Source organism: Balaenoptera musculus, chromosome 11, assembly GCF_009873245.2.
Source record: "Balaenoptera musculus isolate JJ_BM4_2016_0621 chromosome 11, mBalMus1.pri.v3, whole genome shotgun sequence".
NCBI classification, from domain to species: domain Eukaryota; kingdom Metazoa; phylum Chordata; class Mammalia; order Artiodactyla; family Balaenopteridae; genus Balaenoptera; species Balaenoptera musculus.
The window spans coordinates 65,888,790-65,909,695 of NC_045795.1; the positions used below are offsets into that span (position 1 = coordinate 65,888,790).

Below are 20,906 nucleotides of genomic sequence, written 5' to 3' on the forward strand. Positions count from 1 at the left end.
CCTGACACCCACAGAGCCTTTGGTTGTGCCCCCAGCCCCTCCCTCTGTATTTGTCCTGGGGGTGGGGGAGGGGCGACACTCCTGCTATCAGAGCTGGGCCTGGGGCAAGTGGAGCAGAGGTGGGGACTGGCCTGAGGACAGGAGCAACCTCAGTCGTGTCAGCTCCCCCACATACATCCATGCCCCCTCAGGCCCCCAGGTCCCCTTGGCCCAAGTCCTGCTCCTCAGTGGGCTGGGGCCAGTAGGCTCTAGCCCTGCTGACACTGCAGGTGTCAGAGCAGGATGCCCAGGGCTACTCAACCACCATCTGCCCTGAACCCGGGCTTCTTGGAGGAGTGAAGGCCCCCTGTTCCTCTACCTGCGGCAGAGTGAGGAGGTGGGGCAGCACACCAGTTTCACTCCTCACCCTGTGACCTAAGGTGAGCACCACTCTCCCCTGGGCCTCAGTCTTCCTGTCTGGAGCTGGGGGTGCAGGGCTGTCATGGGGACCCTTATTTTAATTCTTTACTACAATCTGGCATGAGGGAAATGAGTGCTCCAAGACCGCAACTGGGGTCATGAAGCCCATGCCAGAGCCAAAGATTCCTCACCCTTGCTCCCACCCATTTCCTACCCCACACAGCCTTATGGGGGCTCCCCACACCCGCCTTAGTTTCCACAGAGACCAAAACATCACATCCTGTGACAACAGAGCCATTGACGCCATATCCCGTGGCCACTGGGAGGGGTCCCGAGGGTCCTGAGTCATGTGTCCTGTCAGTGGAGGACGAGTCACCTTCCGGCCCTGGCCCTCCCAACAGGCAGTCCCCACCACCAGGACTGGCTCTGCTGGCACCTGCCTCTCCTTTAGCCCAAAAGGCCATGGACCTGGGTGGGAATATCACGCTCCATGCACACTGACATGTCACTTCACTGCTCTGTGCCTTTCATCTGTAATTTGGATGTTAATGAGCACAGGGCTTTGCACATAATAGGTACTGGATGACTAAGTGAGAGGCTCCCTCCATTCCCATCTCTACCAAAGGGCACGGGCACGGAGAGTTGAGAGGAGGATGTCAGATCAAGGCTGGTCTCCTGCTCCTCATGTAGGTCCTCAGTTCCTCATCTGCTGAATGGTGTCTCCTCTGTACTTGGGAGGGGGACTTGAACTTGGGGGTCGTGGCACTGTAGAGGGGGAGGGTCTGGATTATAGGGACCCAAGGCTAGGCAGGGATGGGAGGGTAGGCATTATGGCTGGTTGCATCCCTGGGGCTAGATATTTGGAGCTCCCCCCACCTTAGGTGCCTGCGTCTGAAGGTGCCCACTTCAGCCTCGCCTCCCGTCCCCCGTTGCCCCCCCAAATGCCCCCTAGCCCAGCAGGACGGGTAAGGGCACAGTCAAGGCCATGCCCCCAGCCAGGGTATAAATAACCCCTGGCGGGCTGTCCCAGCCTGGGGGGGCTCCGCTGGCAGCCCCACTTCCTCTCTGGCCACTTCCTGGCCCTGGGTCGGGGTGGGGGGGAGTGTTTGCTTTCCTGTTGTCACTATGGCCGGGTGGCCAGGCGGGGGACTCCGAGTGGCCCAACAACAGGTGGCAGGACAGGTGCCCAGGGTGCCCTGCCCAGGACTTCAGAGCACCGCCGATGAGGCTTTAGCCAGGCAGGGATCGGCCCCTTTGATCCCTTGGCGTCCCTGTGTCCCAGTGGTGGGCCAAGGTCATCACCTGTATTCTCTTGCTGCCATAGTCAGAGCTGGGCAGGGCAAGGCCTTTGCCCTGCCCAGCCCTCAGATGTGGGCTCTGGGTCTGCTGTGGGACTCCCCTGGCTCCCAGCCCACCTCGCACACCCATCTCAGCACATCCTGAAGCTCCCATTCAAAGCCACTCTCAGGCACAGCCCCTCCAGCTCCATTCCCTGGTCTCCAGCACACAGCAGGGGTCAGGGTCAGCCAGGCCAGTCAGAGACAGCGGCCTTGACTAATGGGATGGGGCCACCTGCTGGTTCCACCTTCAGGCAGCATCTACGGCTCTCAGTGACCTCAGATCCCAGGGCTCAGATTCTCCCTCTCCAAGCCTCCCCCTTGATCGCCCCACCTGATGTGGGGCAGGGAGATGCGATGTGTATGTTCCCCTTGGTGGATGCGTCATCTGATGTAGGACACATATGTGCGTGTGTGTATACCTGGGCCATGTGCATGCATACATACGCTTCTGTGTGCTGCCGTCTCAGGCCTCCTGTGCTGGTGAATATTCATCACCCTCATTGCAATCTCTTCTCTCCTGCGGAGCTAAAGTTAGCTGGGGGGTGGGTGGAGGAGTGATTTGCCAAGGGGACCCCTTGGAACTCCCTCTCCCAGAGGAAGGTGACCAAGTTTCCCAGAGTCCTCTGTCATTGGCCTATCACTAGCCAAGTTTCCTCCTGTCTTTCATCCCCAGAAAGGAGGACTTTCCCCCAGCAACCTGAGGGTGAGAGGGCCAGGGCTGCCAGACTCACGCAGAAGGGAAACTGAGGACTCAGCTGGACCCTGTCCCCAGCCCCAGGGACTCTGCAGCACTAGGGGGAGGGCCTCTTTCCTGGGAAAGACTTCCTGGATGGTTCAGAGTGGCCTGAGGATTCCACCGTCAGCAACCCTGTGGGGTCTGGGGGAAGCCCAAGGTCTGTTGGGCAGTTTGGCGCCAGCAGGGCTTTCTGGTGTCCTGGCTAACCTGCTTCAGACAAGGTGGGGACCTTGCTGTGTGCCAGCTTTGCCCTCTGTCTTGTTGGCAGCTGGGGTGAGGACAGGGCACCCTGGCCCTGTGCCAGCATTTGTGAGCTGTCCTGGATGCACCTGCCCCCCACCCCCCTGCTCATTAACCCTTTTAGGCCCCTGTGGGAAGCTGGCCCCACCATGAGCATGGGAGCATTAACCCCCAACCTGAGCAGAGAGTCTTTGATGCCATCATGCACCCTGGCCCACGCCCGCTGCCCTTTCATTGAGACCCAGAGACTGGCTGGGCTGCCCATGAATCAGGGCCCCAGCTTTGGGTGTGGCCCCTTCCCTGCCCTGCCCACCTGTCCCACTTTCTCCTCCCAGAATGTCAGGGACTAGAGAGGGAACCAAGCAGGCCCTGGAGGGGAAGCTGGGGGTTTAAGATGACCGTGTGGTGGGGCTACCCCCTCTGTCAAAGGGGGTCCGGCTGGATGGTCTCCAAGAGCCCTCACTGCTGCTCTGCCCTCTGCCCACAGAGCTTAAGGCCACAGGCACGGCCCACTTCTTCAACTTCCTGCTCAACACAACTGATTACCGAATCCTGCTCAAGGATGAGGACCAATGACCGCATGTATGTGGGCAGCAAGGACTACGTGCTGTCCCTGGACCTGCATGACATCAACCGCGAGCCCCTCATTGTAAGGGCCAGCCCAGATGTGGTGGGGGGGTGAGGGACGCGCGCCCCAGGGCTGGGAGCCCTTCCATCAGGCCCTCTGACCTCCATCTCTGGCAGATCCACTGGGCAGCCTCCCCACAGCGCATTGAGGAGGTGCGTGCTCTCAGGCAAGGATGGCAACGTGAGTGCAGTGGGGTCACAGGTGGGGTGGCAGGAGGGTGGCGGCGGGGGACAGGGGACTCCAGGAAGGCACTGGGGCCAGGCAAGGCATCTGGGGCACCTCCTTGGCTTCCCCTCTGGCCCCAGGGTGAGTGCGGGAACTTCGTCAGGCTCATCCAGCCTGGAACCGAACACACCTGTATGTGTGCGGGACCGGCGCCTACAACCCCATGTGCAACCTATGTAAACCGCGGGCCGCCGCGCACAGGTAAGCCTCGCCCACCCTGGCCCTGTGTTGCCCCCACTGATAGCTACCTTCCAGGGTTCTGATGGGAGGATGGGCTTGAGCCCCAGCCCTGCCACTTCCCGGCCCTGTGACCTTGGGTGAGTGACTTCTTCCACCTCTCAGAGCCTCAGTTTCCTCTCCTGAAAATGGGGCTAATAGCTGCCTTTCTCACAGGTCGGTGTGAGGAGGAGGCAGCGAGCTAACGCTCTCAGAGCTCTTAGCACTGTGCCTGGCATGTAGTGAGCGCTTCCTCCATATGTGGACAGTGCCCCTGCAGCCAAAGCCAGAGGGCCTGGCGGGGGCCTCAGCATCAGGAGGCTGGACGCCTGGGTCAGCTTCTGCCATACGGCCTGGGGGAGAGCTGCCCCTTCCTCAGCTCTGCCCCACCCTGCCCGCTTTTGCCCTCCTCCATTTCCATGTGGGCATGTGTGTGAGCTGGTGTGACCTTGTAGGGAGTGTGTGAGAATGATTGGACCTAAGGGGCACAGGTGTGTGCAGGTGTGCCCCAGCTGTGTGTATGTGTTCACACAGGGGCGCATATATGTGCTCTGGGGGCTCAGGTGCTCCCATGTGTTCCTGGCATGTGTGGTGTGAGAAGCTGGCAGCCCAAGCCCGCTCCCCCAGCCCCTGCCACCCCTGGCTCTAACCCATATTCCTCGTCTTCTCAGGCCACGCCCTGGACCCAGATGCAGGTGGTCAGAGGCCGAGGCAGCAGAGCCACTGATGATGCCCTCCACCCGACGCCCACAGCCCCACGCCAGGTGGGCCTCATCCCTCCAGGCTCTTGCCAGGCAGCACTGCCTCTGAACCGAACTCATCCTGGGCCTGGCCTTCCAGCCAGGAGCCTGCACCCCAGGCCAGCCTCCCCAGGGTCTTCCGTCCACCTCTGTGCCCCCCTCCCACCCCTTCCCCTGCAGTGCCCTCAGCCTCTGAAGGCATTCCCAGTTGGACTCATGTCAGCCTCAGTGTGACAAGAAATCATGAAGCCATCAGGTGGGAAAGACAGGAGCCCTGGGGACAGCCATGCCTCTGCCCTCAGAACACGTGTGTAGACATGCGTGGGCACGCGTTGGGCACTCTCCAACCCACACCTTGCTTAGCACCCAGTGTGGGAAAATGGCACATGTGTGCAGCCTGACACATAGCTCTTAGGTGTCCCTGCCCCATGCCTTGCTTGGGGCACGGGTTAACCCCTGGGGTGGGAGGGGCAGAGCTGTGTGTCTACTAGACTTGACCCAGGACAGGGCTGAGGGGCTGGGCCGGGGCTGGGGGGCGCTGGGGCTGGGCAGGGGCGGGCAGGGGGGCAGGGGCTGCCGGTGAGTGATAGAGCAAGTGGTCACTTGAGCTCGCGTGTCTGTGGCAGGGAGTGCTGAGAAGTGGGGCTGCTCAGACTCTGCGTGTGTGTGCCCAAGGTGTGAACAGTGGGTTCCGTGTGTTGGCAGTGATGCGTGCCAAGCTGTGTGTGCAGCCCCATGTGTGCAGGAAGTCATGTGTGCAGAGTGTAACTGGAAGCAGGCCTGTGTACACCTTCCCATCACCATCCCTGCCACCTGCTGCCACCTCCTTCCTGCCTCTGTGCCTCTCTCCTCTTCCTCCCTTAACCTACTCATGAGCTCTTCCTGGTCCCAGTGCCTTCACCAGCCTTCCTCCTAGCATCTTCAGGGATGGGCTGGGAGGCATGGGGGAGGCTTTGTGAATTCCATGTGGTCTGGGCTGGACCCCTCAACTCCCGGCTCCCTGTGGAGACATGTGGAGCTGGGGGCTCTGCTGAGGGGCAGGGAAAAGGCCCTGGCCTATTAGTCTATTCTGAGGACCACAGGTAGGGCACAAAACCTGGCGACACAATAACCTCAGAGCCCTCTGGCCTGGTGGGACCTAATGGCAACGGACAGGATCCCAGGCCCTTGGCCAGTACCCCTGCCCTTCGTGGCCCAAGACAGGCAGCCACAGCTCAAAGAGTTGTGCCTCTGTGGCCCAAGGGGGCCCCGGCCAGCGTCTTCCTGAACCAGTTGGCATGGAGGGGCTTCAGCCCCTATAAGGCCACCTGATGCCCCTCTTATGGTTCCCAAAGCAGAGTCCTCTGAGACGTGATTCCCAGGTCTTATCTGAGATCTAGACCAGGAAGCACCTCCCTGGGAACCCTCAGCACCGCCCTGCCCTGGGAGACCTGGCAAGATAGAGTTAAAACCCAATGAGATCTGGGGAGTGAAGCAGGGTGGCTTCAGGGTTTCCCTGGGGGCTCGCTCTCACCCTGGGAGCCTGATGACCCTTGCCTTTCCTGTGCGGGATGGCTTGGATGATGCTGAGCCCCTCTCTGCCTTGCAGGATTACATCTTCTACCTGGAGCCTGAGAAACTCGAGTCAGGAAAGGGCAAGTGTCCCTACGACCCCAAGCTGGACACAGCCTCAGCCCTCATCAGTGAGTGCTCCCACCCCACCCTGGTTCTAAAACCTAAAGGTGTGACCTCTGCCTCTGCAGCAGGGAGCATGGCAACAACACTTTACCCCAGGGAGGAGACCATGAAATTGCTTGTGTCTGAACCTGCCCCCCCATCACCCCCGCAATGTGGCCCCACTTGGCAAGGGGAAGGGTACAGACCAGACCCCAGTGTGCGCTGAGGGGGCAGAGACTAGGTGGTATGAGCCTCCATCCCACCCCTCGAATGGGGATGTGATGGGCTCAGGGGGCAGATTCTACCCTGAAATCCACAGTGTGGTCCATGCAAAGGCCAGAACCCTCCCGGCCACGGGCTTCCTGGAAGAGAAGACAAGCGGAGTCTGTACTGAGGGTGGTATGAGGCGGTGGTCCCATAGCCTGTTCTCGGATTGTCTGGGAGGCTGGGAGAGGCCCACAAGGCAGCACCAATGGAGAGTCCTGGCCCAGAGACTAGCTAGGGGAGTTTGTTTCTGGTCTGGCCAAGTGTCTGGGAGAGTTGGGAGAATGTTCTCTGAGGAGGAGTCCTGTCTGGGACCTCAGAAGCAGCTGCTGCCCCTACCCCCAGGTTGGGCGAGCCCACTGCTGACCCAGGTCCCTGCACTCTGCCTACTTTCTGGCTGCCCAACCGAGTCTGCCTCTCAGCAGCTTCTGGGCAGTGTGCCACCTCCAAGCCTGGGAAAGGCAGAGGGTGGGCATTATCCTCTCACTCTTGGTGAGTAAGAAGGTCCTAGCCGGATGACAGGGTCCAGACCAGGGAGTCTGATGGGGGAAGACAGGGCCTGCCCTAGGGGAGTCTAGAGGGAAGACTTGGAGTGGTGTGCTGGAGCCAGTGTGTTTGTCAAATTTTCTGTTTAAATTTTCAAGTATTCTGTGGGCCAGCTGTTAAACACAGCTATTATTAGAAAGTAAATTATATACACTTACAGTTAAATAAATTACTTTAAAAACAAAGGTAAAAATACTCAAAACTCATTACTTCCTAATTATTTTACTACATTTTATTATTATCTATGTTCTTGAGATTATTTACATCTCTCGTATCTATGGGGTGGAAATACTAGACAATGGTTTTGACAGGTCTTCCCAACTCTATTTTCAGTGACCTCAGGTTAGTAGCTTGAAATCAGCCATGGTGGGAGTATTTACACCACAGAAATTGGCTCTGGCTGCTAATCAGAGCCAACTGCTACTAATCCCAGTCCTCCCAGAGCCAGTTGTTAAAACATTCACCAACGCCCCACTGGTGATACAATCGCCCTGGAGAACCTGAGGGGGAGATGGGACCCTGCCCTGGAGGTCATCTGTGCTGTGCACCGGCCTTAGCCAAGGGCGCCCCCCTGACTGACCCACTGGCCCACCCACAGATGAGGAGCTCTATGCGGGTGTGTACATCGACTTCATGGGCACCGACGCAGCCATCTTCCGCACGCTTGGAAAGCAGACGGCCATGCGCACGGATCAGTACAACTCTCGGTGGCTCAATGGTGAGCAGAGCCCGCAACACCTCCAGCGGGCAGCATGTCTGGGGTGCGGCACAGAGATCATAAAGAAACACTCGTGGGAGAATTTTTGGCCCTTGACTGGCTGGGGCGGGGGTAGTTTCTTATCCCCGGAAGACTTGGGGGTCTTCTTGTACCTGGCCCGGGAAAGAGGCCTTGTCCAAGGAAGGTGCGGTCCACTGACGCCTGCCCGCCTGCAGACCCTTCATTCATCCATGCCGAGCTCATCCCTGACAGCGCCGAGCGCAACGACGACAAGCTCTACTTCTTCTTCCGTGAGCGGTCCGCGGAGGCACCGCAGAGCCCCGCCGTGTATGCCCGCATCGGGCGGATCTGCCTGGTATGAGGTGCCTTGCTGCCCCCTCCCCAGGCCCAGTCCTGGTTCCATCAGCCCTGCTCTGGCAGAGTCTTTGGGGTGAGTGAGCTGATCTGACCCAGCCCCTGCCCCCTGCCCCCCAGAATGATGACGGCGGCCACTGCTGCCTGGTCAACAAGTGGAGCACATTCCTGAAGGCAAGGCTGGTCTGCTCTGTGCCAGGCGAGGATGGCATCGAGACCCACTTTGACGAGCTCCGTGAGCACCCGGCAGGCGGGCGGGGGCCTATGGCTACCGCAGGGGATGGCGGCCGGATGGGTGGTCAGGGGAAGCCTGGTGCCCCCCACCCAGGAGTGGGCAGGGCCTTGGGGCTCGTGGCCAAGGTACCCTCCCAGCCCCCTCTCCTTCTGTCCCCAGAGGATGTGTTTGTGCAGCAGACCCAGGATGTGAGGAACCCAGTCATTTATGCTGTCTTTACCTCCTCGGGGTGAGACTGGGGCTGGGGCCGGCAGTGGCAGGGTGTGACTGAGTTGGGGGGCTATGATTTGTGGAGGACCCCATCCTGGTGGGGAGCTGTGGGTGAGGGCAGGCTGGGGAGGGACCCTGGGCCAAGGGTCTGCCCCACCCGCAGCAGCAGCCTGCCTTGCCCGCAGCTCTGTGTTCCGAGGCTCTGCCGTGTGTGTCTACTCCATGGCTGACATTCGCATGGTCTTCAATGGGCCCTTTGCCCACAAGGAGGGCCCCAACTACCAATGGATGCCCTTCTCAGGGAAGATGCCCTACCCACGGCCCGGCACGGTGAGGACCCCACTCACTCCACCTTTCCCTTTCCGCTCTTTCCACGAGAACTGTGCTGGGTCAGGCCCTTTGCAGACATGGGCCGCACCATCGTGGCACTCACAGCCAAGTTGGCGGGGGCGGGGGCGGAGGTGGACCATACACACATATAAACTCACCATTCACCGTCAATAAAGCTGAAGTTAAAACAAAACACACCATAAGGAAAACACCATGTACACACAGTGTCGGGCTGTGAAAGAATCCAGTTAGGATCCTGAAACAAAGATGGTGGCTGGGTGTGGCAGGCTGCTCCCTCTGGGAGGCTGTTGGAAGCTGAAGGTTGTAGGGAGGTCTCCCAGGCAGGCTGGAGGTGGGGGTGGGCAGGAGCCCCTGCAGTAGTGGGAGGCGATCCACCTGACCTTGGTGTGACATGGACCACTGCGGGAGTCTAAGCAGGAGAGCTTCATGATCTGATCACATGCCTAGGGTGTTAAAGGAGCTCCGGGCCTGCCCTCCTGCTGAGCAGCGGTGGAGCTGGGGAAGGGGCGAACTGGAAGAACAGTCAGAGGAAGGAGACAAGGGGGTGGGGATGAGGACCTAGAAAGGCCATTGTCAGCTCTGCCAAACGCTGCCACAAAGTCATGGCACGTGAAGCTGGGGAGATGGCCATGGAATGTGACCGTGTGAGACCTTGGGACCTCAGCTGGTGCCGGACCTGCAGAGAGGTTGGGTATTGGGCAAAAGCCCAGATGGGTATTCTGAGAAGCGGAGCAGGTGGAGCTGGTGGGGACAGACAGAGCGGAGACCTCTTCTGAAGCTAATGGGTCCAGAGTGCCCTGGGCAGCCTGGGCCTGACGCTCATCACCTGCCTGCAGTGCCCTGGTGGAACCTTCACGCCATCCATGAAGTCCACCAAGGACTATCCTGATGAAGTGATCAACTTCATGCGCACCCACCCACTCATGTACCAGGCCGTTTACCCTCTGCAGCGGCGGCCCCTAGTGGTCCGCACAGGCGCTCCCTACCGTCTCACCACTGTTGCCGTGGACCAGGTGGATGCAGCCGACGGGCGCTATGAGGTGCTTTTCCTGGGCACAGGTACCCACTGCTGCTCCCGGCCCCTCCGACACTGGGCCCACTGGGAGGAGGGTACTGATCCATAGGGCTGGGCCCTGCCCTGCTAGGGGGTTACTACAGGGTTGTCAGTGTCAGCTCTGCCGCCTTCATCCTTTGGAGGCTTCTCTCTATCACCAGGATAACTGAGAATGGGGATGGCGAAACCCCATTTTCATCCCTATCCCTGGTGGCCGGGAGAGCAGGGACACTGGATGCCTGGGGACCCATGTTTGGGCGGGAAGAGGGAGGACAGAGCCAGACACCTCCAGGATACCTGGGTCCAAATACTGACACACATGCTCTCGTGTGCACATGCAAACTGCACACACCGCTGTTCCAGTAGCCCTCAACATAAGGGAATACTTCCTGCAGCCTGTTCGCAACTTCCCAAAATGAGGGTCTGGGGTCAGAGGGGCAGACTCTAGCTGTGACTCCCCCCTTATCCAGGGCCAGTCCCCTTAGACCTCTTCCCCTCATCTGGGGGCAACTCTTCAACCTTGGCACAGAGCTCCCACTCCACTGCCCTTGGGGGGTTTGGGCCCTGGTGGGGGAAGGGGCTGAGGCTGGTGCCCCTTTCCCAGCGTCCTCAGCCCCACTGAGGCCCTGCCCGGCCCGTTCCAGACCGCGGGACAGTGCAGAAGGTCATCGTGCTGCCTAAGGATGACCAGGAGATGGAGGAGCTCATGCTAGAGGAGGTGGAGGTCTTCAAGGTGGGTGTGACACCACCCAGTCCTGTCCTCCTCACCATGGCCCTCCTCAGTACCACCTCCTGACCTCAGACCTCCAGGTCAGGAAAGGAAGGGGGTCCCCAGGGTCATAAGCTAATCCCTATCTTCTTCTAGGACCCAGCACCTGTTAAGACCATGACCATCTCTTCCAAGAGGGTGAGTTTTGGTGAGGTGGGCTGAGGGTAGGGATGGAGGCTGCTTCACCTTGGGGTCAAGCCCTTGGCAAAGAGATGGGGACACTGAGGCACAGAACAAGAAGGGGAGGAGCCTGGCCCAACTGGCTCCTAAGGAAGGCTGGCTATGGGGAGGGAACTGACAAGCTCCTACCCCTGCCCACAGCAACAACTGTACGTGGCCTCAGCCGTGGGAGTCACACACCTGAGCCTGCACCGCTGCCAGGCATATGGGGCCGCCTGTGCCGACTGCTGCCTTGCCCGGGACCCCTATTGTGCCTGGGATGGCCAAGCCTGTTCCCGCTATACAGCGTCCTCTAAGAGGTGTGAACCCCGAGACCCTTGGAATTTTGGCCACCAGACCCAGGGCTCTGTCCTGGAGGTCTAGAGGTGGATGTGATATTACCCTGGGGGACTTTATGGGTGAGACATCCTACCCTGGAGTTTCGGGGTTATAGAGACTTGGGGGGCAAGTTTTCTTGGGAATACTCCTTCAGGAGCTATCTTCATCCAGGAGGAGCCGCCGGCAGGACGTCCGGCACGGGAACCCCATCAGGCAGTGCCGTGGGTTCAATTCCAACGGTGAGTGCTGTGTCTCACCACTGGGTGCTCCTCGGTGCGGAGCTGTGCAGCCCACAGAGCTGCTCATGGGGCCCCCACTGGAAGGATTCTCACATGGTCCGTGGGGGTGAGGGGGTGAGGGGTTTTGGAGAAGGGATGTCCTTGGCCACCCCCTCAAGGAGTGGATGCCTGATGGCACAGCCCTGCCTGTATGGGTGGGTATCCCTGTATATGCCCCTCGCCAGCCTGCAGTCTGCCAAGAGGTAGTGCTGCTTTCACGTGGCACCCTCTTGTTCTACAGCCAATAAGAATGCCGTGGAGTCTGTGCAGTATGGCGTGGCAGGGAGCGCAGCCTTCCTTGAGTGCCAGCCCCGCTCGCCCCAGGCTACCGTTAAGTGGCTGTTCCAGCGAGATCCCAGTGACCGGCGCAGAGAGGTGATTTCCTGTGCCCCACAGTCAGCCCTCACCATGGTTGGGAGAGTCCCTTGTACAGTAGAAATTCTACGTGGGTGAAATGTGGTATAGAAACCAAACTGGGGCAGCCCTCATTCTAAGAAAGTCCTTCCAAGCTCCCTTCCCTATGTGGAGATCATTTGGGTGAAACCAGTTATATGGAAACTCTGTGGGGTGTCCATATTACATGGAAACTACTTGTAGGCATGCCTTTTTATATGAGAATTCCATATGTGTACTTTCTTGTCAGTATACCTCATTGTATGGAAATGTCGCGTGGATGAGTTCCAGCATATGGAAATTCTGTGGGGTAGCCTTCCTATTATGGAAATACCTTCTAGGCAATCCCTTCTACATGGAAATTCTATGAGGGTGCCCCAACATCTATTTATTCTCATTAAATAGAAATTGTGTGTGTGCTCCAGAATTCTCTCATTGTACAGAATCCCCTTATGGTCATTCCTCCTGAAATGGAAGTGTTTATTATTCAGATGTTATATGGAAACTTGTTTTTCTTGGTATATGGAAATTCTACATGGGTGCCCCTGCATGGGGTGGCCCCAGAGGTGGTCCGATCGGGGAGCTGGCCGGGGCAACAGGGTGGTCCTGCAGCCCCTGAGCCCCAGCCCCTGCCCCCACAGATGCGTGCAGACGACCGCTTCCTGCGCACGGAACAGGGCTTGCTGCTTCGCGCCCTGCAGCTTGGTGATCGCGGCCTCTACTCCTGTACAGCCACCGAGAACAACTTCAAGCATGTCATCACACGAGTGCAGCTGCATGTACTGGTCCAGGACGCCGTCCATGCTGCCCTCTTCCCACCCCCAGCTGTGAGCGTCCCACCGCCCCCAGGCGCCAGGCCCCCCACACCCCCTTACCAGGAGCTGGCCCAGCTCCTGGCCCAGCCAGAAGTGGGCCTCATCCACCAGTACTGCCAGGGCTACTGGCGCCATGTGCCCCCCAGTCCCAGGGAGGCCCCAGGGGCACCCAGGCCTCCTGAACCCCAGGACCAGAAAAAACCCCGGAACCGCCGCCACCACCCGCCGGACACATGAGGCCTGCTGTCTGAGCCCTGCGATGGGCCGGCCCAGTCCTCGTCCCTTTTAATATAAAAGATATATATATATATATAAAATATCTATATTCTATATACACCCTGCCCCTGCAAAGACAGTATTTATTGGTGGGTTGTAAATAGCGTGCCTCAGCGGCAGCATCATCCAAAACTGAGACCCATGCTGGTCAGAGACGGCAGAAAACGGAGCCCACCTAACCAGGCCCGGCCAGTTGGCCGGGCCGGGCCAGGACCACACAGTCCCCAGGCTCAGCTGGGAGTCTACCTGCTCGACAGCCACCGCCAAGATCTACAGGACACAGGGAGGGAGCAAGCTCTACCTGGATGGGGCACGGACTGTACACCTTCGCCCATGTGTGCTGTTGGCATACATGTGGATGCGAGGACTGCTTTGGAGACCGGGGGTGGGGGTGAGGGCTCAGATGCGCTCAGAGAAGGGAAGAAGGGGCTGGCACAGGATGCCGGCTCCTGCCTGGGAGAGGGGCACTCAGTCAAGGCCAGCCCTTTCCTGGGTATTTATTCTCTATTTATTGGGGACAGGAGAAGAGGAGCCCTGCCTGGGTGGGGCAGCCCCTCCAGCCCCTCCTTCCCTCCCTGCCTGGCCACTCTACCTCTTTGCTTTCTCCGTGCCGCTGTGATGCAGGGGCTGGGAGAAAAGCAGAGGGGCCAGGCTGAGGGGAGAGGGGGTCATGGTGGAGGCCTGGGGCCTGCAGGGGCTCCCCAGGGCTCCCTTCTGCCCACCACTTCAGATGATGGGTGTAAATAGCTCTGGGGGGCAGTTGGGTAGGTGGGTGGGGGCTCCTGGCAGCCCTCTGCTGTTCAGGCCACACCTGCCCTTGGGTTCCATCTTGCTAATAAACACTGGCTCTGGGACTGGACTTTGGCTTTCTCCTTGGCAAAGGAGGGAGGACGGGGGTTCAGCCCATACCCAGATTCTCTCCCTCCTGCCCCCCCCCACCACCCACCAATGTGGCTTGACCACCAGTTCCCCCACGGTCTCTTTTGCAAGCCCAGCGTCCATTCACTCACTCAATTGTTTGATCATTCGTTCACATTGCTTTCTCACTTGGCTTTGTGTCTTGCCAGGAACTCAGGACTCAGAATTGGCAAGACAAATCCACAGCCCTTACAGTTCAGGTGCCCCTGCCCTGGGAATCAACAAAATTCCCATTCTTCCTGCATCCTTCCAGCCAGATCTCAGCAGAGGGTCCAGCACAAGCAAATGTCCAGAGGCAGGGAAGACCAGGATATGTGGGGAGCTGCTGGAGAGGAGGAAGTGGTGCTGGGGGCCCCAGGCCAAATTTAACGAGTCAAGCTCTGGCAGGGGAAGCCAATAGCTATGGAGGCGCACGGATCCAGCAGGGCTTAGGGCCATACCTGGCAGGCAAGGGGAGCCAGGTGGTGACGGGGAGGCATGGTCCCACTTTAAGTAAACCCAATATGTAGAAAGCAGGTTCTTGTTGGTTTAACAAACCTGGGCTCCTGCACCACCCCAACCCCCTGGGCAGTGTGTAGGGGCTGCAGAGACTCCCGGGGCCCACTTACAGCATGGTGGTGGGGTAGAGGACGAATGGGGCCTAAAGGTTGAAAGTGGCACAAATGATCTGTTGCTCCTGGACAGATCCCCCCTCACCCAACAGAGTAGATGTTGAAGCCACCAGCTCACAGAGCCAGTATCCACTTCCCACACGTTTAGGGACAGCCTTTGTGTGTGTTTGTGTGTGTGTGAATTTTTTTATTGAAGTATAGTTGATTTACAATGTTGTGTTAATTTCTGCTGAAGAGCAAAGTGATTCAGTTATATATACATTCTTTTTTTTAAATATTCGTTTCCATTATGGTTTATCACAGAATATTGAATATATTTCCCTGTGCTATACAGTAGGACCTTGTTGTTTATCCATTCTGTATATAATAGTTTGCATCTGCTAACCCCAACCTCTCACTCCATCCCTTTCCCGCTCCACTCCCCCTTGGCAACCACAAGTCTGTTCTCTGTGTCTGTGAGTCTGTTTCTGTTTCATGAAAGTTCATCTGTGTCATATTTTAGATTCCACATATAAGTGAAATATAAGTGTCTTTCTGACTTACTTAGTATTATAATCTCTAGTTCCATCCATGTTGCTGCAAATGGCATCATTTCGTTCCTTTTTATGGCTGAGTAGTATTCCAGTGTATATATGTACCCCATCCTTATCCATTCATCTATTGATGGACATTTAGGTTGTTTCCATGTCTTGGCTATTGTGAATAGTGCTGCTATGAACATAGGGGTACATGTATCTTTTTGAATTATAGTTTTGTCTGGATATATGCCCAGGAATGGGATTGCTGGGTCATATGGCAACTCTATTTTTAGTTTTTTGAGGAACCTCCATACTGTTTTCCATAGTGGCTGCACCAACTTACATTCCCCCGAACAGTGTAGGAGGGTTCCCTTTTCTCCACACCCTCTCCAGCATTTGTTATTTGAGGACTTCTTAATGATGGCCATTCTGACCAGTGTGAGGTGGTACCTCATTGTAGTTTTGATTTTCATTTCTCTAATAATCAGCGATGTTAAGCGTCTTTTCATGTGCCTGTTGGCCATCGGTATGTCTTCTCTGAAGAAATGTCTATTTAGTTCCTCTGCCCATTTTTCAACTGGATTATTGTTTTTTTGTTGTTGAACTGCATGAGCTGTTTGTATATTTTGGAAATTAAGCCCTTGCTGATCGCATCGTTTGCAAATATCTTCTCCCTTCTGTAGGTTGTCTTTTTGTTTTGTTTATGGTTTCCTTTGTTGTGCAAAAGCTTTTATTTTTTAAATTTAATTTTATTTATTTTTTTTATACAGCAGGTTCTTATTAGTTATCTATTTTATACATATTAGTGTATACATGTCAATCCCGATCTCCCAATTCATCCCACCACCACCACCACTACCCCCCGCCACTTTCCCCCCTGGTGTCCATATGTTTGTTCTCTACATCTGTGTCTCTATTTCTGCCCTGCAAACCAGTTCATCTGTACCATTTTTCTAGGTTCCACATATATGCGTTAATATACGATATTTTTCTCTTTCTGACTTACTTCACTCTGTTTGACAGTCTCTAGATCCATCCACGTCTCTACAAATGACCCAATTTCGTTCATTTTTATGGCTGACTAATATTCCATTGTATATATGTACCACATCTTCTTTATCCATTTGCCTGTCGATGGGCATTTAGGTTGCTTCCATGACCTGGCTATTGTAAATAGTGCTGCAATGAACATTGGGGTGCATGTGTCTTTCTGAATTATGGTTTTCTCTGAGTATATGCCCAGGAGTGGGATTGCTGGATCATATGGTAGTTCTGTTTTTAGTTTTTTAAGGAACCTCCATACTGTTCTCCATAGTGGCTGTATCAATTTACATTGCCACCAACAGTGCAAGAGGGTTCCCTTTTCTCCACACCCTCTCCAGCATTTGTTGTTTGTAGATTTTCTGATGATGCCCATTCTAACTGGTGTGAGGTGATACCTCATTGTAGTTTTGATTTGCATTTCTCTAATAATTAGTGGTGTTGAGCAGCTTTTCATGTGCTTCTTGGCCATCTGTATGTCTTCTTTGGAGAAATGTCTATTTAGGTCTTCTGCCCATTTTTGGATTGGGTTGTTTGTTTTTTTAATATTGAGCTGCATGAGCTGTTTATATATTTTGAAGATTAATCCTTTGTTCGTGATTCATTTGCAAATATTTTCTCCCATTCTGAGGGTTGTCTTTTCATCTTGTTTGTAGTTTCCTTTGCTGTGCAAGAGCTTTTAAGTTTCATTAGGTGCCATTTTTTTAATTTTTTTTTTATTTCCATTACTCTAGGAGGTGGATCAAAAAAAGATCTTGCTGTGATTTATGTCAGAGTGTTCTTCCTATGTTTTCCTCTAAGAGTTTTATAGTGTCCGGTCTTACATTTCGGTCTCTAATCCATTTTGAGTTTATTTTTGTGTGTGGTGTTAGAGAGTGTTCTAATTTCATTCTTTTACATGTAGCTGTCCAGTTTTCCCAGCACCACTTATTGAAGAGACTGTCTTTTCTCCATTGTATATCTTTGCCTCCTTTGTCATAGATTAGTTGACCATAGGTGAATCGGTTTATGTCTGGGCTTTCTATCCTGTTCCATTGATCTATATTTCTGTTTTTGTGCCAGTACCATATTGTCTTGATTACTGTAGCTTTGTAGTATAGTCTGAAGTCAGGGAGTCTGATTCCTCCAGCTCCATTTTTTTTCCCTCAAGACTGCTTTGGCTATTCGGGGTCTTTTGTGTCTCCATACAAATTTTAAGATTTTTTGTTCTAGTTCTGTAAAGAATGCCACTGGTAATTTGATAGGGATTGCATTGAATCTGTAGATTGCTTTGGGTAGTATAGTCATTTTCACAATATTGATTCTTACAATCCAAGAACTTGGTATATCTCCCCATCTGTTTGTGTCATCTTTGATTTCTTTCATCAGTGTCTTATAGTTTTCTGAGTACAGGTCTTCTACTTCCTTAGGTAGGTTTATCCCTAGGTATTTTATTCTTTTTGTTGCAATGGTGAATAGGATTGTTTCCTTAATTTCTCTTTCTGATCTTTCGTTGTTAGTGTATAGGAATGCAAGAGATTTCTGTGCATTAATTTTGTATCCTGCAACTTTACCAAATTCATTGATTAGCTCTAGTAGTTTTCTGGTGACATCTTTAGGATTCTCTATGTATAGTATCATGTCACCTGCAAACAGTGACAGTTTTACTTCTTCTTTTCCAATTTGTATTCTTTTTATTTCTTTTTCTTCTCTGATTGCCACGGCTAGGACTTCCAAAACTATGTTGAATAATAGTGGTGAGAGTGGATATCCTTGTCTTGTTCCTGATCTTAGAGGAAATGCTTTCAGTTTTTCACCATTGAGAATGACGTTTGCTGTGGGTTTGTCGTATATGGCCTTTATTATGTTGAGGTAGGTTCCCTCTATGCCCACTTTCTGGAGAGTTTTTATCATAAATGGGTGTTGAATTTTGTCAAAAGCTTTTTCGGCGTCTATTGAGATAATCATATGGTTTTTCTTCTTCAATTTGTTAATATGGTGTATCCCATTGATTGATTTGCGTATATTGAAGAATCCTTGCATCCCTGGGATAAATCCCACTTGATCATGGTGTATGATCCTTTTAATGTGTTGTTGGATTCTGTTTGCTAGTATTTTGTTAAGGAGTTTTGCATCTATATTCATCAGTGATATTGGTCTGTAATTTTCTTTTTTTGTAGTATCTTTGTCTGGTTTTGGTATCAGGGTGATGGTGGCCTCATAGAATGAGTTTGGGAGTGTTCCTTCCTCTGAAATTTTTTGGAAGAGTTTGAGAAGGATGGGTGTTAGCTCTTCTCTAAATGTTTGATAGGATTCACCTGTGAAGCCATCTGGTCCTGGACTTTGCTATTGTTTCTTTGTTTCTATTCATTTATTTCTGCTCTGATCTTTATGATTCTTTCCTTCTACTGACTTTGGGTTTTGTTTGTTCTTCTTTCTCTAGTTCCTTTAGGTGTAAGGTTAGATTGTTTATTGAGATTTTTCTTGTTCTTGAGGTAGGCTTGTATTGCTATAAACTTCCCTTAGAACTGCTTTTTCTGCATCCCATAGGTTTTGGATCGTCGTGTTTCATTGTCATTTGTCTCTAGGTATTTTTGATTTCCTCTTTGATTTCTTCAGTGATCTCTTGGTTATTTAGTAACCTATGTTAGCCTCCATGTGTTTGTGTTTTTTATGTTTTTTTCCCTGTAGTTGATTTCTAATCTCATAGTGTTGCGGCTGGAAAAGATGCTTGATATGATTTCAGTTTTCTTAAATTTACTGAGGCTTGATTTGTGACTCAAGATGTGATCTATCCTGGAGAATGTTCTGTGTGCACTTGAGAAGAAAGTGTAATCTGCTGTTTTGGATGGAATGTCCTATAAAATATCAATTAAATCTGTCTGGTCTATTGTGTCATTTAAAGCTTGTGTTCCCTTATTAATTTTCTGTCTGGATGATCTGTCCATTGGTGTAAGTGAGGTGTTAAAGCCCCCCACTATTACTGTGTTACTGTCGATTTCCTCTTTTATAGCTGTTAGCAGTTGCCTTATGTATTGAGGTGCTCCTATGTTGGGTGCATATATATTTATAATTGTTATATCTTCTACTTGGATTGATCCCTTGATCATTATGTAGTGTCCTTCCTTGTCTCTTGTAACATTCTTTATTTTATTTTATTTTATTTTTTAAATTTATTATTTATTTGTTATTTATTTTTGGCTGTGTTGGGTCTTCGTTTCTGTGCAAGGGCTTTCTCTAGTTGCGGCAAGCAGGGGCCACTCTTCATCGCGATGCGCGGGCCTCTCACTATCGCGGCCTCTCTTGTTGCGGAGCACAGGCTCCAGACGCGCAGGCTCAGTAGTTGTGGCTCACGGGCCCAGTCGCTCCGCGGCATGTGGGATCTTCCCAGACCAGGGCTTGAACCTGTGTCCCCTGCATTGGCAGGCAGATTCTCAACCACTGCGCCACCAGGGAAAGCCCCCCAACATTCTTATTTTAAAGTCTCTTTTATCTGATATGAATATTGCTACTCCAGCTTTCTTTTGATTTCCATTTGCATGGAATATCTTTTTCCATCCCCTCACTTTCAGTCTGTGTGTGTCCCTAGGTCTGAAGTGGGTCTCTTGTAGACAGCATATATATGGGTCTTGTTTTTGTGTCCATTCAGCGAGCCTGTGTCTCTTGGAGCATTTAATCCATTCACATTTAAGGTAGTTATCGACATGTATGTTCCTATTACCATTTTCTTACTTGTTATAGGTTTGTTTTTGTAGGTCCTTTTCTTCTCTTATGTTTCCCACTTAGAGAAGTTCCCGTAGCATTTGTTGTAGAGCTGGTTTGGTGGTGCTGAATTCTCTTAGCTTTTGCTTGTCTGTAAAGCTTTTGATTTCTCCGTCGAATCTGAATGAGATCCTTGCAGGTAGAGTAATCTTGGTTGTAGGTTCTTCCCTTTCATCACTTTAAATATGTCGTGCCACTCCCTCCTGGCTTGTAGAGTTTCTGCTGAGAAATCAGCTGTTAACCTTATGGGAGTTCCCTGTATGTTATTGTTGTTTTTCCCTTGCTGCTTTCAATAATTTTTCTTTGGTTTAATTTTATCAATTTGATTACTATGTGTCTCGCTGTGTTTCTCCTTGGGTTTATCCTGCCTGGGACTCTCTGTGCTTCCTGGACTTGGGTGGCTATTTCCTTTCCCATGTTAGGGAAGTTTCCGACTATAATCTCTTCAAATATTTTCTTGGGTCCTTTCTCTCTCTCTTCTCCTTCTGGGACCCCTATGATGCGAATGTTGTTGCGTTCATGTTGTCCCAGAGGTCTCTTAGGCTGTCTTCCTTTCTTTCATTCTTTTTTCTTTATTCTGTTCCGCAGCAGTGAATTCCACTATCTGTGTTCCAGGTCACTTATCTGTTCTTCTGCCTCAGTTATTCTGCTATTGATTCCTTCTAGTGTAATTTTCATTTCAGTTATTGTATTGTTCATCTCTGTTTGTTCTTTAATTCTTCTAGGTGTTTGTTCTTTAATTCTTCTAGGTCTTTGTTAAACATTTCTTGCATCTTCTCGATCTTTGCCTCCATTCTTTTTCGAGGTCCTGGATCATCTTCACTATCATATTCTGCATTCTTTTCTAGAAGGTTGCCTATCTCCACTCATTTAGTTGTTTTTCTGGGGTTTTTATCTTGTTCCTTCATCTGGTACAAAGTCCTCTGCCTTTTCATTTTGTCTGTCTTTCTGTGAGTGTGGTTTCCTTCCACAGGCTGCAGAATTGTAGTTGTCTTGCTTCTGCTGTGCAAAAAGCTTTTAAGTTTGATTAGGTCACCTTTGTTCATTTTTCCTTTTATTTCTATTCCTTTGGGAGACTGACCTGAGAAATATTGGTACCAATTTATGTCAGAATGTTTTGCCTGTGTTCTCTTCTA

General features: G+C 52.6%; 1 protein-coding gene across 1 annotated transcript in view; it reads left to right on the forward strand.

Annotated features, from left to right (window-relative positions):
* SEMA3F (semaphorin 3F) overlaps positions 1–14,678 on the forward strand; it is a 29,587-nt gene extending 14,909 nt beyond the window's left edge. Inside the window, 21 exon segments of the mRNA XM_036869658.1 lie at positions 3,203–3,285; positions 3,287–3,364; positions 3,460–3,495; positions 3,497–3,523; positions 3,649–3,679; positions 3,682–3,746; positions 3,749–3,769; positions 4,456–4,548; positions 6,113–6,206; positions 7,589–7,708; positions 7,924–8,063; positions 8,183–8,297; positions 8,457–8,526; positions 8,693–8,837; positions 9,695–9,917; positions 10,557–10,645; positions 10,778–10,819; positions 11,003–11,160; positions 11,351–11,418; positions 11,699–11,832; positions 12,492–14,678. Of these exon segments, the coding sequence (XP_036725553.1) occupies positions 3,203–3,285; positions 3,287–3,364; positions 3,460–3,495; positions 3,497–3,523; positions 3,649–3,679; positions 3,682–3,746; positions 3,749–3,769; positions 4,456–4,548; positions 6,113–6,206; positions 7,589–7,708; positions 7,924–8,063; positions 8,183–8,297; positions 8,457–8,526; positions 8,693–8,837; positions 9,695–9,917; positions 10,557–10,645; positions 10,778–10,819; positions 11,003–11,160; positions 11,351–11,418; positions 11,699–11,832; positions 12,492–12,902 (2,243 nt within the window). The 3' untranslated portion in view covers positions 12,903–14,678.
* Positions 14,679–20,906: the final 6,228 nt, after the last annotated feature.